General features: G+C 46.0%; 1 protein-coding gene across 7 annotated transcripts in view; it reads left to right on the top strand.

Annotated features, from left to right (window-relative positions):
* LOC128904962 (poly(rC)-binding protein 3-like) overlaps window positions 1-16,635 on the top strand; it is a 525,202-nt gene extending 508,567 nt beyond the window's left edge. For 6 of the 7 annotated variants that reach the window (XM_054190151.1, XM_054190154.1, XM_054190156.1 and 3 more), the window contains 3 exons: window positions 460-512; window positions 9,670-9,839; window positions 11,134-14,980. In XM_054190151.1, coding sequence (XP_054046126.1) covers window positions 460-512; window positions 9,670-9,839; window positions 11,134-11,230 — 320 coding nt within the window. In that variant the 3' untranslated portion in view covers window positions 11,231-14,980. Of the gene's footprint in view, window positions 1-459; window positions 513-9,669; window positions 9,840-11,133; window positions 14,981-16,082 lie in introns of those variants that run through there. The other variant, XM_054190157.1, reaches the window with a different exon arrangement.

Here is a 16,635-nt window from a genome sequence, read left to right as displayed (position 1 = left end):
GTATTGATGTGTTTTGTTCTGCTAATTGTTCGTTTGACTTCCACTTTCATTTTCCGTATTGTAGAACTCCTGATAGACAGGTCAAATTTCAGCCATCCATTAATTCCTCAATTGATGTGTTTAGAACAAACTTCAGAGACTATTTTTAGGGGAAACCCTTCATTTTCTAGAAGCTTTTTATGACCTTGTGGAATCTCATGTGACATTTGTTGCTTTGGTGGGTTAAAGGTTAATTAAAATACGACTCATTTAAAATTAGTCCAGCCCTCTGAGTTTTGCATCTCTTGCTTTCTTTTCTGTTTCGCTAGCAGTTCTCGATTTTTCTTTGCTCCTCTCTCTTTTTTTTAAATTTTTTTTTCTCCTTCTTTCTGTATGTTTCCTTCTTTAAAATATCATTTGTTGTGTCTTGCCCTTCGTGCAAACAACCGGCGTAACATTTTCCCTCTGTCCCCTGAATAGGACTGGATGCCACTACTCCAACCAGTTCCCATGAACTTACTATTCCCAATGATGTAAGTGGACCAATAGTCAGTATCACTTTCTCTTCTCTTGCTCCTCTGCCACCGGAGGGGGGGGCAAACCTCTCATCTTTGCCTGATTTGGGAACACTCGTCCCCACAATAAACCTGTACGGCATTTAGCCTGTTGGGGAAGGGGGTGTTAGGGGTTGTAGAAACGCTGGAGAGAAGCAGCAGAAGTGACCGGCCCCTCTCGTGTCGGGTCTCCAGCGTTGCTGGGTTAGTTGCGCGCCGGTGCCGTGGTGCTTCACCGGCTTCATTAAAGCCTGGGTGCCCGCTGCTTATGGTGGAATTAGATCGGTAATTGAGATTCAGCTCTTGGGGGGCGCTAGCAGGTGCGGTCTCAGCAGAACGGTTAAATAGGGGGGGAAACCGTGCAGCCCCTCGTGCTGTGTGTTGGGTTGGAGTCCTCCACGCCCGCGGGGTGGAGAGCCTGCACCGCAGTGGCTTGTGCCATGCTGGTCTCCCCCCCACTTATCCCAGACTGCATTTTTTTTCTGAGCAAAAAAAGCTACTTCGGTTATGTAAAAGTGCGATATAAGGGTTTGTTTGAAAAACCAAGGGCTAAAAACATTCCTGCTCCAGCAACTCTGGACCGGCTGTGATCAACAGACCCGGTCGCCATGAGCAATATGGTGCTGAATCTTAAAACAGCTACTGAAAATCCCCAACTGATACGCTGTGTGTCATATAAAAATGCCTTCCCGTTTTATTCACTTTCATTGCAAATGTTTTTTTTTTTTTTCATTACAAATGAGTCACTTGGAAAATGGAAGATTTCCCCTCCAGTAAAAAAAGCTTTCAAGCATGAGTGGGATCACAAATAGCAATTATATTACTTAAGAGATACTTACAATATTGTGTAAGCCCTATTAAACTCAGTGGCAATGATTTACAGTAAAAAAAAAACCAACAGAATAACAAAGAATCTAAGGTAAATCTTTTATGAGTGCAGTGATTTCGTAAGCTTTCTGTTACTTAAAAGACGTCCTGCTGATTTGTCAGTACCTGCTTTATAACCCAATATATTGTATGTGGAGAATTTTATGGGAGCACCGTATTTATCCTTACAGTGCAAGTTTTTTAATCTCACTTTCAGGCAGATGTTGTTCTTGCTGTCAGTGATATAAACCCAAGGTCACTCTTCTGGCTTCACTTCTTTCAGGGCTCATAGCAGAGAAAGAGAAGGAGAAAGGTGGCCTTGTGTCCTGTGGTGCAATAGAAAATTTTAAAAAACCCATCAGTGTCTCATCTAGGAGGGATGAAATGCCCCAGCTCAGCGCTACCCTCTGAGAAGCAAACACGCACCCACGCACTGTTTCCAGCAGGAGGTTTTTCTGGCTACACAGTGCTGTCCTTGCTAAAGGAGCAAAACCAAGGCCAAAATGGGGCTGGGCTGAGCAACAGCCCACAGGGGCTCGACAGATGGTGGAAGGGAGTTCTGGTGTTCCGGCGGTGTCAAGGTGTGCATTAAAGGACCGAAAGCCCTTAGTGCTGCCCGCGTGTGTGTGTGTGTGTGTGTGCGCAGCGGGGAGGAAGGGCTCTCGTGTCCCGTCGGGCATTGGGGTGGCTTGGGAATTTTGCAAGGGAGGGAAACTCTTTCCCCGTGCGTCTCCCAGAGGCGTTTGCTCCGCCTGTGCCCCAGGCTGTCGGCAGCACCTCGCCAGGCTACCCTCCGGCTGCAGCCGCCCCATCGGCGCTCCGGGATAGAAGGGAGGAAAGGAGGGAGATGGAGGGAGACGGGGCAGAGAGGGAGCCGGGTGAGGAGGCACCAGCGCCCGTGTTTCGTGTGTGCCCTATTCGTCGGATGCCGCGCGCGGGGGGAGGTCAGGGCGGGAGAGGCAACAGCGGTTGTGCAGCAAACCCTGCGTTGGTTTTTTGACTTCGCTTTCCCGGTAAGCATCTCCTAGTCCCGGCTTTGACAGACGGTCAGTCAGTGCGGCGCAGTGATTATATGTCTGGTTGAAGGAGAAGGATGCTGCAGGCCCTGGCACGGGGCTGTGGCAACAGCCCAAAGCTGCAAGTGGCCAGTCCCCTGCCTGCCCCGACTCCAGGGATCCCCTATACTGCATCAGTCCTGCGGATTTCTCGTCATATATAGTTATGCGTGCAAAAGTCCAGCACGCATGAGAAGAACGTGAGACTTGCAAATATCTAGACGCTCTTCAGCTACCAGAGAAGTCAATGTATTACTTGCATGTGTGCTACACATTTTTAAAAAACAAGAGAATGAGAAGCACAAAAAGCCAAAGCCTCAGTAAGAATCTGATGGAGCAAAATCAGGTATAAAGAGAATAAGAAGCTCAGACTTTAGCCCAGTCTACAGAAAGTAGATTTTAATAGCCATTTACAATTTGCATAGCTTCGTATTAAAAAAAAAATTCCTCACTCTCTGTGGCATTAAGGCAGTAACAGATATTTTTTTCTGTTATTAATAATTAGCTGCTTTCTTCATACAGTGTGCTGATAATTGCAACTAACCTGTTGCTCAACAAGAAAGAGATAACAAAGAAATGCGTTTTGCAGAAAGCTGTTTTCCACGTGTAAAAAGCTCAGGCTTCCTCTCCAAATGGTAAATTCAGAAGATTTGCCTTTCTAGGTTTTGTTATAACTTCTGGGTATCCCCAAAAAGAGAACAGAGGGCACATTTCTCCAAGTCCCTTCCAGAAGTCACTTTAATCCTTATCTAGTATCTCCTTTTCTTCATCAAAACCTCTTCTAGGGGCATGTGTTCGCCTTTCTTTCCTTGCTGGGATCTTGTCTGGCCTCCCACTGCTGCCTAAGTTCCACAATAGAAGTACATTTCACACAAATCCCAGAATAAAGTGGCATAACAGTGACAGGTACAGAAGGGAACGGAAGGGATGGTATCCCTGGGTGTAGCTGGTTGGGCACAGATAACACATTTTAAGATTTTGTGATCCAGTCCCCCAAAATAGCCATTGAGACTAAAGGAACAAATGAATAATACAAAAAAAATCTGTCTCATTAAAAATTATGTATATTTTGCATATATGTGGAAGAGACAGGCAGAGGCAAGTAGCAGAAAAACAACTTCCCCCTCAGAAAACACCAAGAACGTTTTAAGGAAGCTATAAATCTGATTGATACTCCATAGAAAAAATCCAACCAAGCTGGAAATGTAACTGAAAAACTGCCTTTATTTCCCCCTGGAGCCAGAAGTACTTCCCTGCAAATGATGGAGAGGGACCCACATGTGGAAAATGCTCTCGGAGCTGCCCACAGTGAAATCCAGCGTTGTCTCTACGTGATGCTCCAAGGAGGTCCGCATGGCACTGACTCTTCCCCCGATGGTCATTGAGGAGACTGAGCTCTCTCATCTTTGCAGATCCCCAGTCCATCGCCTGGGAGGGTGGAGAACTGGCATAAGCCCTTAAGGAGAAGATTAGGGCAGCGTCTGACCCTAGCTGTGACTTCCAGCAAAGCCACCCGCCACCTACACGTTACAGGAAAAGTGCACCTCACCTTCCCTACAGCCCCAGATCGGGAAATCCCTCTTCCAGAAAAGCCCTGAGAACAAGTGCCGTGTTCTTATGAAACTAAGCTGCTGGCTAAGTTCATCCCCGGCTCACAAACTTTCCGGTTGAATGAGGTGGTTTAAAAGCAATGGTTAGGTGAAGATTTAGTAATCCACATAAGACGTGCTGGGAAAGGTCCTGCAGCAGTGTAAGTGAAAGCACTTCTGCTGAAGGTAAGGACCTGTGGATTCAACCTCAATAAATTTACCTTTCTGCTGAGAGCCTCCCATCTAATAATAATGCCCAAAGTAAAAATACAGAATTAAGCAGATTCTGCCAACTAGACATGTTTAAGGAGGTGTGTTGTCAAAAAAGTAGGTTTTAATACTTTTGATATGTTTGAACATGGCCTGATTTCTGTCTTCCCTTAATCTAAGAAAATGGCGATTGATTCCTCAAGTCGACCTGTCAGGATGAGGTCGAGAATCAGCAGAAAGATTGCACCATCTTAATATCCATCAGAAGCAAAGTGAGACCTTTGGTGGAAGAAGGCACTTTTGAGCATGAAAAGTAATTTCCCCGAGAACCACTTATTGCTCACGTTAGGGAACAGGATGGGAACTGATGTTGGGCCCTCAATAAATTGAAATGCGCGTAAATCTGCAGTCTCATTTGGGCTACAAAACAAGTCACGAAGGCTCATTTCTGAAAATATTTTCTCAGTTTTCTGTATGCCTTCTTGCAAAGCATCTGAAGTCATTATAGCCCAGATTTTGCATTATCTTGGCAAGGACGGCGAAGTTAATTATTATTACTGGGTTTTAAGAGGCACAGAGTATTTAAGCATCTCCCTGCAGTAAGTCTGATTATTTCTCCCTGCAGAGTACTCTGCCCCAGCATTTCTGACTAAAAAAAAGGCAAACTAACCCAAACACGGAACTAAGAAAGCCCGTATCTTTATACAAAGAGATTGAAAAGTCTCCTTCATGATGAGCAGCTGCTTGCTCAACTAATGCAGAAGCTTTGCTAAAGCCGATGGACTTGCTGCGGGTTGGCAGCGGGGAACCCAGGAGAACCACGGGTACCTGTGGACGGGTATGGTCAGACCCTCTGCTCCGGACAGCAGGTACCAAATTGCAGAGGCTACTTCCTTGGCCCTTTTAACCAGGACTACATTCGCTATAAGAAAAGAATCTGGATTTTTTTACTAGTTTTTAAAAAGAAAGTGAGCTCCGTGCCGCTTTCTGTGAGGAGCAGTACTCTGCAGCACTGGGCTTGGATAGTAAACCAAAAGCCAAACATCTGATTACTCCCTGTGCTGCCCAGAAGTGATGCAGTGTGATGGACCTAGAGGAACAAACCTGTAGGAAACACCCAGCAGAAAGCTGTTCTATTAGTCTTGATCAGTGGCTTTAGCGCTGTAGGAAAAAAAAAAATATATATATAGCATTATGGGGAAGGAAAAAAGTGGAAGAGAGGGACCTGAACCAGACATGGCACAGCATATTCAGAGAAACTGTCAGCATCAAGAGTTTAGGGCGGGAGCAGTCACAGTGCGCCTTCCAGTCCCAGCCTTTAAGAGTCCAGGTTCCCGATTCAATCCTGTTTGCATTGGTACCAGCCGAACTTTACTGAAGGACAGAGTAAAATCAGAAAAAGGCAAAAAGCAGGATCCACGTTTCAGGGTTGGTTGGTTTGGAGTTTTTTTGTCATGAGGAGAAATGAGGTACACTGAGGTCGGGGAAGGCAGGTCGGCGGCGGTGTAGAGAGAGTGAAAAGAGAGTAGGTTTTCCCTGGTGCTCACAGTCCAAGAAGGAGGGGACGTCAGCTGAAATTTTGAGGTGTACGGGCAAATGGTGATAACACATAACACAGGGGCAAGCTCTGCACGTCACTGCCATGGCCCTTCGTGGCCAGCAGCAGGAGAAACGGGTTCAAAAAGAAATTGTCAGACACGTGGACTATTGAACATAAAGGCAGAGGTACCAGCCACTGCTCAGATAGTCTGTAAGCCTTAGGCGGGAATTTGAGATACCAGTGGAAACTTTGTTTTATTCTTCACACGGGTTTTGTCCTTGTTTTTGTAAGCGTGTGCTGCTGCTGCGGTGCTCATCTGATCTGAGCTGTTCCACTCGAGTCTTGAGAGAATTAAAATATATACGCATATACATACACAGATTATGTGTGTGTGTTTGTATGTACATGTGTGTATATTATATATACTATACATATATATATTTTTATAGTGTATGTATTATACTACAGTGTGTAGTAGGCTTGGTATAGTCTCCAGTAGGTTTGCCCCTCTCTCACACGGACCAGCTTTATCACTTGTTCTCGGGAGGATTTCCTCTTGATTTATTCCGTAAGTGAGAGTAAGGCTCACTGCACGTTGAGCAAGCAGGTGAGCATCATAAGTAATGCAGCACCTAAAGTCCTTGAAAACAGCTATAAGTTTGCTGTCCTCCACATTCCCTAACTCCGTCTACTGAGCTTGGAAAAGCAGCGAGTCCGTGTCCGTGGAACACGCAGCATTGCATGCAAGGCAGCAGCTTTCAGTTTGGGGAAGCTTGCCTTTGTGGTGAGGGACTTTCGTGGGAGTGAATTACACACAGCCTGCCAAATCCTGTGAACTACAGAAGGACAGGGGGGCAGCTGACAGCATTAGAAAGGTCAGCCTTGAAAAGAGATAGGTGTTTGGATGCAATTTGACGTGGCTTCATCTCAAAGTAAGGCGGGACAACTGTTTTTACGTAAAAGCAAATGTCCGTGGCCTGATTGATCAAAGCTCTGTAGCTGAAAACCAGTCCCTTGAACTTCTCCCAGAACCCATCAGCTCTAGAATATTCAGTCACCGCACAAATTTCAGCATAAGTAATACGTAATGGGAAAGACACCCCAGAGCCCAAGCACCCCAGCACTGCTGTCCTCCCTGCATGGCAAATGGGGAGGTGTATTCCGTGTGAGCTGCAGGTCATACCATGGCTTGCAGAGCATGTTCAAGCAGCCCATTGTCACACAGCAACAAAGGATGACTTTGGAGAGCTTCAGACCAAAGGCCACTGAACCCCTCTTCCAGATGCTTGTATCACCAATATCCTTAACTGGTCTGGACTGAATCCTCGCTACCTAACTCAAAGTCAGCTAGGAGATGGCAAATTCTTTGTACTGACCCACCCAGGTTACAAGCCTCGTTGGAAGACCACCAGCACATACGGGTGGCAGCCTCTGAGTGACCCAGCAGGTGCCTTCTGAGAACTGGTGAGCCAGACGTGTAGGACTATGTCTCAGAACGTGCCTGAAGAACCAGTGCTCCCCTGCAGTTCCTCTGCTTTGGATGCCACAATGACACCCACACCTGTGAACTGGACTGCTTGAAATTCTTCTAACAACTAATATATTTTTATATATTTTTACATGCGTTTTACACCAAGTGACTTTATCAGATTTCCCCTTCTGCTTTTGACAGACTGAGGGATGTGTGCATTCTCCGTTTTCCTGTTGACACTTAGGACATAATTATTAAAGCAACCAGGAGCATATTCAGATCTGCACATTGGGTGAGGAACACATCAGAGGAATCTGAAGACATGACAGGCACCAGCTGCTTTACAGAACCTAAATCCTGATCACTGCTTCATAAGATCATTAGCAACAGACAGATTCTTGACCGGTCACTTCAGGATCATCATCCCAAAAATGATTAGACACTGGTTGTGGCAGAAGGAAATACTGGCAGCTTCCACTTCTGGTGGCCGTTTCGAGCCACTCTGCTTTCAGGGGCAACAACTCTGGCAAGCGGTCAAGTAAAGACGACCCAAGGTTATTCCCTGCCCTGTGCACCATTCTGCTTCTGCAGTAGTGAACACTTCTGACCAGATTTGGGTAAATTATAGCTACAGCATGGCGTGCAAGTGATTCACAGGATCAAAATTATGGAAGTCCATCACCAGGTTTTAACGTATAAGAGTGGATCTTGTGCTGCCAGCTTTGCTGTACAAGATGCTCTGGTAGGACTGCCTTTGTGTTCCTCACACTGATGGCACACGCGGATAAAAACCAAACCCCAGCACTGTCTGGCTCTGGTGCTACCACCTGTGCTCTGGGCGCTCTTCTCTCCTGCTTCACCTTCACTACCTGCGGACCGTAGAGGCCAGGGAGACAGAGGTGTAGGAAGCAGATCCTTAGGGATCCCTGTGCTGCTGTCAGCTGGTGTATGCAGGCATGTTCGTGTGCGCAGAGACAGGCTGGAGGCTTCCTGGTGAAGGCCACATAGGTCCTCTGCACTGACAGGTGTGATCACACTCTAAGACAGGTCCTCAGGATAAGGCCAGGGAGATCAGCAAAGCTCTCCTGCTGGAATAGGATGGGAAATCCTGTGTGTGTTTCCTGAAACCCCACTTTTCCCCATCGTGGGTGCTCCTCTTGCGCTTGGTCTCTGTTTTGGCTACCTGGGTACCCGCTTTGGCTTTCTGCTTGTCCCTGAGCATGAAGCAAGGATTACGTTGGGGGCTTTTTCTTCTTTTGATAAAATGTCTGGACAATGTGAATCTGTGTCTGGCAAGATACTCCAAGTACTACAGTAAAGGGTACCTTTAGGGTACCAAGTACTCTGCATGAAGGGTAACACATCAGGGCCTGAAGCAGGGGGAAGGGTGGGAGGGGAATGCAGTCCCTGCATCTTGAGATGTCCTTCTGCCCAACTGGCGGCACTATCCCAGTGCCAACAGACCTGTAGAGTGAGGTTTCCATTTTCTACCCATCCTGGCCATCGCTGAGCTTCTCAGCGTCCATCCTTCCTTAGCACAAAGCAAAAGTCCCCCTCCTCACCCTTACAGAGCCTAAAGTGGCTGGCTTGGTGCCCACTTGCTCTTTGGGGGGTCCCTGTGCCAGAGGAGCAGCACCCCAGCACAGCTCTCACACTCCCTCACCCCGGCTGCAGCGGTTGCCTCTGCTGCCAGACAGTTTCTCGAGGTCTCGCCCACAGCTTCCAAAAGCTTGTGACTCCACCAAGAGCATTTAGACAATTGAAGATAACATCAGTGCAATTTTGCCAAACAAAATGAGAGGATCTAGGGGCACACACACCTACACTCACAACTCAGGCTCAGTTTTATTCATGAAATACGAGTTTTGGTAAGTTTCTGTAAAGGAACGCAGACAAATTTCAGTCTCTTCCTGCGCCCGCTTCTGCCAGCAGTTACACAGCTGTAAATCCCACTGACTTTAATAGCGCAGGACCTGGCCAGGCCACGACCAGGTGTGCCCGGGGAGGGCTAGGGCTGGTGGATGCACGGGCACAGCGGCGGCTTTGGATGGCCAGCCTGACTCCCAGCGGCTGTTCTCGGCTTCCTGCTGCCGCCACCGGCAAGTCAGGCTGGGCTGTGCTTTGTATTCGTCAGCACCGCGGCACACTGTCATTTTCTGCCGCGGAAGACGGCTAAATAATCTGATATCGAGTTGGTAACCATGTAGCAGCGAAACTCGATTGAGAGGCATATGACCACAGAGCCAATAGACCGCGCTAGCTGGTCCTTCCAAACAGCACAGCGAAAATCTTTTGTTCTGATATTGAGCTTTTCATAACCGCGTTTTTAGCAATACTACAGATTGCAGTTAAGTGGGTTTTGCTTGTGTCTGTGGCACTAATCTCAGTCTTTGTCCCGCTCCAGTTAATAGGCTGCATTATTGGCAGACAAGGCAGTAAGATAAATGAAATCAGGCAGATGTCAGGAGCGCAGATCAAGATTGCTAATGCCACAGAAGGCTCCGCAGAACGACAAGTTACAATCACAGGATCCCCTGCAAACATCAGCTTAGCACAGTACCTCATTAATGCAAGGTAAGTTTGCTTTGTAAGTGATAACGCTTCTGCAAGATTACTCTGTCTGCTCTCCGGCAAGTGTCTGTCCTGGATAGATCCAGAAAGTTGCTTCGCAGTGTCCATTTCGCATAGTGTTATTCAGTTCCTAATGATTTGTAAAGCCTGTATCGTTAGAAGCTGTGTTTGCTGTTGGTTTGTATGGAAAGGAGCTTAATCTGGTGCAATTCCAGGTACACGTTGAATGACAAAAGCTGAAAAATCTGAATAGTCACATTAGCATCCACCTAAAAAATATAGGCGGATAAATTAAATGAAATGACAATCATAAATTCTTTAGAAGAAAATACTTTTCACAGACCCATTTTACTGTCCTAAATGGCAAATATAGTGAAACAAATTGCAAAACAGATTTAATTTCCTAGCTGGAAATTGCCACTCAGAGTTGACATTAAACTGACATTTGGCTGCTAAAGAGGCATGGGATTTATTTTTTTGGAGACAGCATCACAAATTTGTAAAAAGCATCCCCTAATGAGCCGGGGTGAGGCTATCTGCCTCTCTGCTTCTCAGTGCCGGAATTAATGAAAGCGCTGGCTGTTTAGCTAAGCCATTGCGACGGCTTAAGTCTCTATCAGTTTTGATATGATTATTTAGAAAAATATGAAAATTGATACCACCTTTATCTGCAATTATCCTGAGATGGAAGTGCAGTGGATATAGTGCTGTCTCATAGGTCTACTTGTAAATGGGGGACCGAGGCAATATATTATGGGGAGGGGGAGTATCTATGTCTTCCATGCTTTTTTTTTTTTTTCCTTTTCTTCAACCCCCCTCCCCCCCCAAAAAAAAAAATAAATACTGTGATATGAATCAAGCTTTGTGTTTAACTATGTTTGCTGTTAAGGTAGTAGAAAGTATGTGATTTGTGTGGGGTTGGCTGTAATCACAGCAGGTCTACAAGTCTTTTATGGTCCAGCCTCCCCTCCAGCCCAGTTCTGCAGTGCACCGCTGCAAGCCGCTGTAAATGCTTTAATGGAGGAAAAGGATGCTTGTGCAGCTCTGTGTTACAGCAAACAAAAATATTGCTCTTTTTTATAATTCAGTTTGAAAGTAGTTTCCCAGGGAAGGATATATTGAGGGGTGGCGTCGTGAAGCCTATGATAAGCGGTTTCCAGAACCCTATAACGACCTGCAGCTCTTTTGATTTATATTCTTTGTAGCAAATATAAGTCAATTCCGTAAGCCCTGTAATCAAATAAAAATGTGTTCCCTCCTTTAACCCTTAAGGATATGTTCTTCTCTTGGTGTTCAGGGATTCCCCACACATCGAGACGAGAATAGACCCCTTCATTTTTAGTTGCACAAACACCATATGGCATGCACCTGGATCTCAGAAGATAACAATTTAAGATCTTCAAGACAGCTAAAGCATGCAAATAGAATAATGCACTTATTAATGGAGTTGCAGTGAGCTGCTCACCAGAGACAGAAACTCTAGTGAACAAACCTCTGTTTGACTCACTTTAGAAAAGCCTGTGAACTCTCACACTTCTGTTTATTACTGTTTAACGATTCTTTTGATGGAATGGGATATATATGAGGTCTTTTAACATACTTTTGCAAAGAAGAAAACTTCTCAGCAGTCATATACCACGGATACTCTATCTATACCCTGTGAAACCAGAAACAAAGTATTTTCTTCCTGTGGAATTTCTAGATAGAAGTCATTTGTTACCATCATCTACAATAAACCATCATATATTATTGTGTATCATGTGTTGAAACTGTATTTAGATCGAGTGGCTTCATTTGTAAATGAAGGCTCTTAAAGTAATGTATAATAAATTAAGCTCTAAGGTAACATAGGACATTAAGGTGGCTTTTTCATTTTAAAAAAGTGACACTGTTCCAGATTCCTCCTTTCACGAAGGAAATTCCTGTCCAGTTAGGTGCCACCCCAGCAGCAGGGCGAGTTCGCAGTCACACCGGAGGAAGAACTGAGAAACTGTCAGGCAAGAGGGAGGTGGGCTGTAGTTGGGTTGTAGGCGCTCGGGCAGGTTCCTGGGAGGCAGATCTGGGCTGCCTGTGCCTGCTGGGAGCCAATTTCAGTGTTTGTCAGTCCTAAACCTGCCCACGAGTACTGCCGTCTCTTTTAAAGATGTTGGCATGAAATAAACAGTGTTGGGGAAGAGCTGAGTGTAATACCTAGGCTGCCCAAGATACAGCCTGGTATGTCAAAGTAATAGTAAGAATAATGAAAAAAGCCATATAAGCATTCAGGGTAAGGTGGACTTTTTTTTATTTCCTCTCCCCCACAAGATCTGTCGTTCTCGTGGATTGGGTTTCCAGGGCCAGTGTTTCTGCATAAATCAGTGTCCCACAGCAGCATAGGATATAAGGAAAAAAATCTGTCCACTGTATTCCTGAAACGAACTGTGTATATCTTTAAACTATCCTTCAACCAAAGTTGCCATCTATAGAATAATTTATCAAGTTGGTTTAAGACTTTTATTGCAATCTGGTGTTGAATATGTAGATAATATACTCTAAATTATAGCTGTATAAATATATTGATACGGTATCAAGACAGAGATTTAAATCTTTCTGAAGTATTGTTTTGTTTCTGTATTGATTACCCGAGCGCTGACCTCTGTATGAGTAGAATGTGTCCTAGCTTGTTTGCAGTAGAAGTGTCTTTTTTTCCTGTAAAACCTTCTGTCTCTTCACTGTTCTCCACTGTAGTAATGGGATTTCCATTATCCATTTCCATCTTCTAGCTTTTATTAAGAATGAACCAGAGTTTAGGTTTCCTGTGTAATATTTGACTTTGGCTTATGAGCGCATGGTAGCCAGCAGCACTTTCTCCTTCTCAAAGAGCGGTTTCCTGAAGATATTTTTTCCTGCTATTTTGATGAAAGGTTAATTTGCAGAAGTAACAGGACCACCAGAGCCAGGCTCAAGCTTTATTCCTTTCACCGCTTTTGGGTAATGCAAGATGTGGCCTTTGGTGTGTATATTTATAAAGTATAGTCCTTCAAAGCGACAGTGTAAAATTGGCACCGTGAAATTCTGTATGAAGGCTGCCTCAGACACTTTCACATTCAATTTTTGTGGCATCTACAATTGGTTTGGGACACGGCCGCTGTCACGGGACAGCTGATAGCTAACCTGATGTTACTTTCACCATAAGCGTTACCACCAGTAATACATGTGCAGGAGAGCAAATTATTGCTTTAAGCGTACTTGTGCGAGTACGCCAGAGACAGGGAGTTTGAGTGGCTGCTACCAACACCGGCATTGAGCCTGTGGGATGTAGTCTCCCTGCTGGTACAAGAAAAAGCTCAGGCTCAAATACCCCCCGTATCATCAAGGATTTTTTTTTGTTTTTGTTAAATGCAAGGTAGGCAAATTTGGAGTCTCTGAAACACTGAGTCCTGCACTGCCCGCCCTCCCAGAATAATACTGACTTAGAAATGTAAAAAAAAAGAAATCCAACTGTATAAACGGCGTTTTTCAAAACCTGCTGAATTATCACCATGTAACTCCTACACTCCAAGTCGAGGATGTACACTGGAGTTGGATTCACTGATTCGGTATTCTTGATGTAAAACCCGCTGTGTGAGTAGATTGCAAGTAGCACGGCCAGGAGCCCAAGGATGCTCTTCTCTCTGCAAAGCACAACTCTGCTGTGAGCATTAGAAAAGTTCCAAGCTGCTGGCGACAGATAAACACCACAGGGTAGGCAAACCAAAGCTTTACCTCCCACAAACAGGTCTGCATTTCACGCACTCGCCCTCCATCCCTCTCAGCCCCTCAGAGAAGCCATGCGCCTTCCAACTTCCCCGCAAAACCCGCCGAGGAGTTAATACTCCAAGAGCCGTCTTTATCTTGCAGGGAGGAGGGGAGCTCGGCGGTCAGGTGTTCCCCTCTCTCCTCCACGCTCCTCCATCCAGCTCAGACCCACTTTGAGGACCCTTTAGACTCGCCTTCAGCAGCAGTGCTTTGGGAAGCCTTAGTCCAACATCCCCATCCCCTATTTAGATCCATTTGATTGCTTGCATCCTTCCCTTGCGCAAAGCAGGCTGGGCCTTCTGGTCGTTGCTTTTCTCTGGCCTTGAGTAGACCAGGGGCTATGAATAGACCTGGGTCTCTCAAAACTGCATGTAAGCCTAAGGTGAGGAAAAGCGGGGCTCTCCCTGGCCCCGAGTAGGGTGACCACGCTCCCCTCCCAACCCGTAGCCTGGCTACGGCTGCTCTCTGAGCCTGCACACCCAGCACCAACAGGGACCAGCACAAACTCCGTGCTGGAAACTTCCCTGGGCCTGGTGGGATTTGAACCTTCCAGTACCTAAAGGGGGCCTACAGGAGAGGTGGGGAGGGACTCTTTATCAAGGAGTGTAGCGATAGGATGAGGGTTAACAGTTTTAAAGTGAAAGAGGGTAGATTTAGATTAGATTTTAGGAAGAAATTCTTTACTGTGAGGGTGGTGAGGCACTGGAACACGTTGCCCAGAGAAGCTGTGGATGCCCCATCCCTGGAAGTGTTCAAGGCCAGGCTGGATGGGGCTTTGAGCAGCCTCGTCTAGTGGGAGGTGTCCCTGCCCATGGCAGGGGGGTTGGAACTAGATGGTCTTTGAGGTCCCTTCCAACCCAAACCATTCTATGATTCTAAGCAGCAGGTCCTCCCCACGGCCAGCCAGTGGCTCGCTGGCACTCTGCTCTGGGAGTGAGCTCCTCAGCTCACCTCGGAGCAAGCCCAAGAACCTGACAAGTTAGCAATTACTGAAAAAAAACCAAACTACCCAACTTGGAATTGACGTGTATAACTGTAGCTAGCAAAGATTTCTAACCCATAGTCCCATTTATGTGTTAGGCTGCCATCCCTCCCAGCTGCTCACATGCAAAATGCATCCTCAAATTAGTATTTAGGTTGTTTGCCTACCCAAAAGCCAGTGCACAGGTTGCAACAAACGGCATATGGAAGATTTATCTAGGTAAACACTTTGTCATCTGAAAAAAAAACAGTGCGTCCTTGGAATTACTGTATTTTAATGTCTAAAAATGTACAGCAAAGCCAAAGTACTTGCTCCAAACTCGTCTCACCTGCCAATGGGTGGGGATAGACTAAAGTGAAGGTGGTTCGATACCTACATCCTCCAAAGAGCCCGTCACCGCCTTGGGCTCGGAGGTCGGGTCGGGCTGAACGTCCTCGTGGTGGCGGGGTCCGTGTGACGATGTGTATGTTGTATCCGTGTAGTACCTTGTCTGTGATATGGTAAGCTCGTCTGTGTTCACTGTAACCGCTGCCACAAGCTCAGAAAGGATACCACTGCTGTGGAAGCCGGGGTGTTTTTCAGTCTTCCTTTTTACTAATTTCCTTATAATTAGAATGCATAAATATTTTGTTGTGATTTAAAAAAAAAAAAAAAAGTCTGGGGAAAGTACAAATCGAAGCGAACACACTGGCTAATCGGGTTTGTTTTATATGGAAAATGCACATTGACCTCACAGTGAATGAAATGAAAAACTAACTTTCTAAAAAAAAAAAAAAAAAAAAAATCCAACCCAAAACTTTATGCCTTAGACGGAAGCAGCAAATCATTGCTCAGTCTCCTCTCATCCTAGCAAAATGATGAAGGGTACTATTTATGTCACAAAATTGACGATTTGAAAAAAAATTACCAAAACCCCCCGCGTCCCCCTTTCAAAAATACCGTAATTTTGAAAAGCGAAATTCACCACGTCAGTGCTGGGGAGTAAACTTCATAGTTATTTTAAGTTTTCTTTTAAGTTTCGTTTTTTCCATCTTTTTGCCATTACCCGCATTCCTTAGATTTCTTTTTTTCATATGTAAAATGAACTAGCAACCCCCCCACCCCCCAACCTCTTTTCTTTTTTCTTTTTTTCCTTTTTTTTTTGGAAAGAACTTTAGAGTCTCAGTAATGTTTTCGCCATCGAATCATGAGAAACCCTTTTGTTATTTCTCTTCTTTAACACATAACATGTTCCTCCTTTGACCCTCATTTTTCCCTTTTTTTCTCTCTCTTCCCTCCCCTCCCTTCCTCCTCCCTCCCTCTCGTCTGTCCCCCTCCCTTCGTCCACCGATCTAATCCTGCCCTTTCGTGGTCGCTCTCCCGCCCTTCTTCCCTCCGTCCCTTTGTCCCTTTCCTCCTCCTCCTCTTCCTCCTTCCTCCCTCCCGGCCCCACCGCCCTGGCTGGACCCTCCCAACCTGTTTGTTCCTCTTCCTCTCTTCGTTTGCAGCTTAGAGATGGCTAAAGTCAGCACCCAGACCGCTTCCGTCACGACCCCTGTTGACCTCAACATGAACCTCTCTCAGTCTGCCACCCCTACCTCCACCCCCACCTCCATGGCCGTCCTGGCGGCCGCCTCCGCCGTTGCCGTCAGTTCCCCCCCTCCCCTACCAACTCTGCCAACCACCCACTATGCCGTTCCTGTCTCCAGTCTGCTTGGCATGAAAACTGTCCCACTCCTGGCACTAAATGCCGCGGCCGCCGCGGGGGCCACGGGGAGTTTGTCCGCTTACACTGCCAAAATTCCTTCGACGAGCGGGGTTAAGAAATCTGACCGCCAGAAGTTTGCTCCATATTGAAGGGATGAGACACAATGCAAGCTTTGCCAGCTCTACCAAGAGTCTGTGGTAGATCCTAGTTTATCAAGGAAACAATACGGCATCTTTTATTTTTCTGTTTAAATTGCTAGTGTTAACTGTTGCCGACGCAAGTCGTCTTCCGCTCTCCATAACGACTAACACCCGGGCACCACCTAACAACTAGTTCCAACAGCGGGTGGACAA

Source organism: Rissa tridactyla, chromosome 2 (assembly GCF_028500815.1).
Source record: "Rissa tridactyla isolate bRisTri1 chromosome 2, bRisTri1.patW.cur.20221130, whole genome shotgun sequence".
Lineage (NCBI taxonomy): Eukaryota > Metazoa > Chordata > Aves > Charadriiformes > Laridae > Rissa > Rissa tridactyla.
This window is presented reverse-complemented; position numbering and strand designations above follow the sequence as displayed.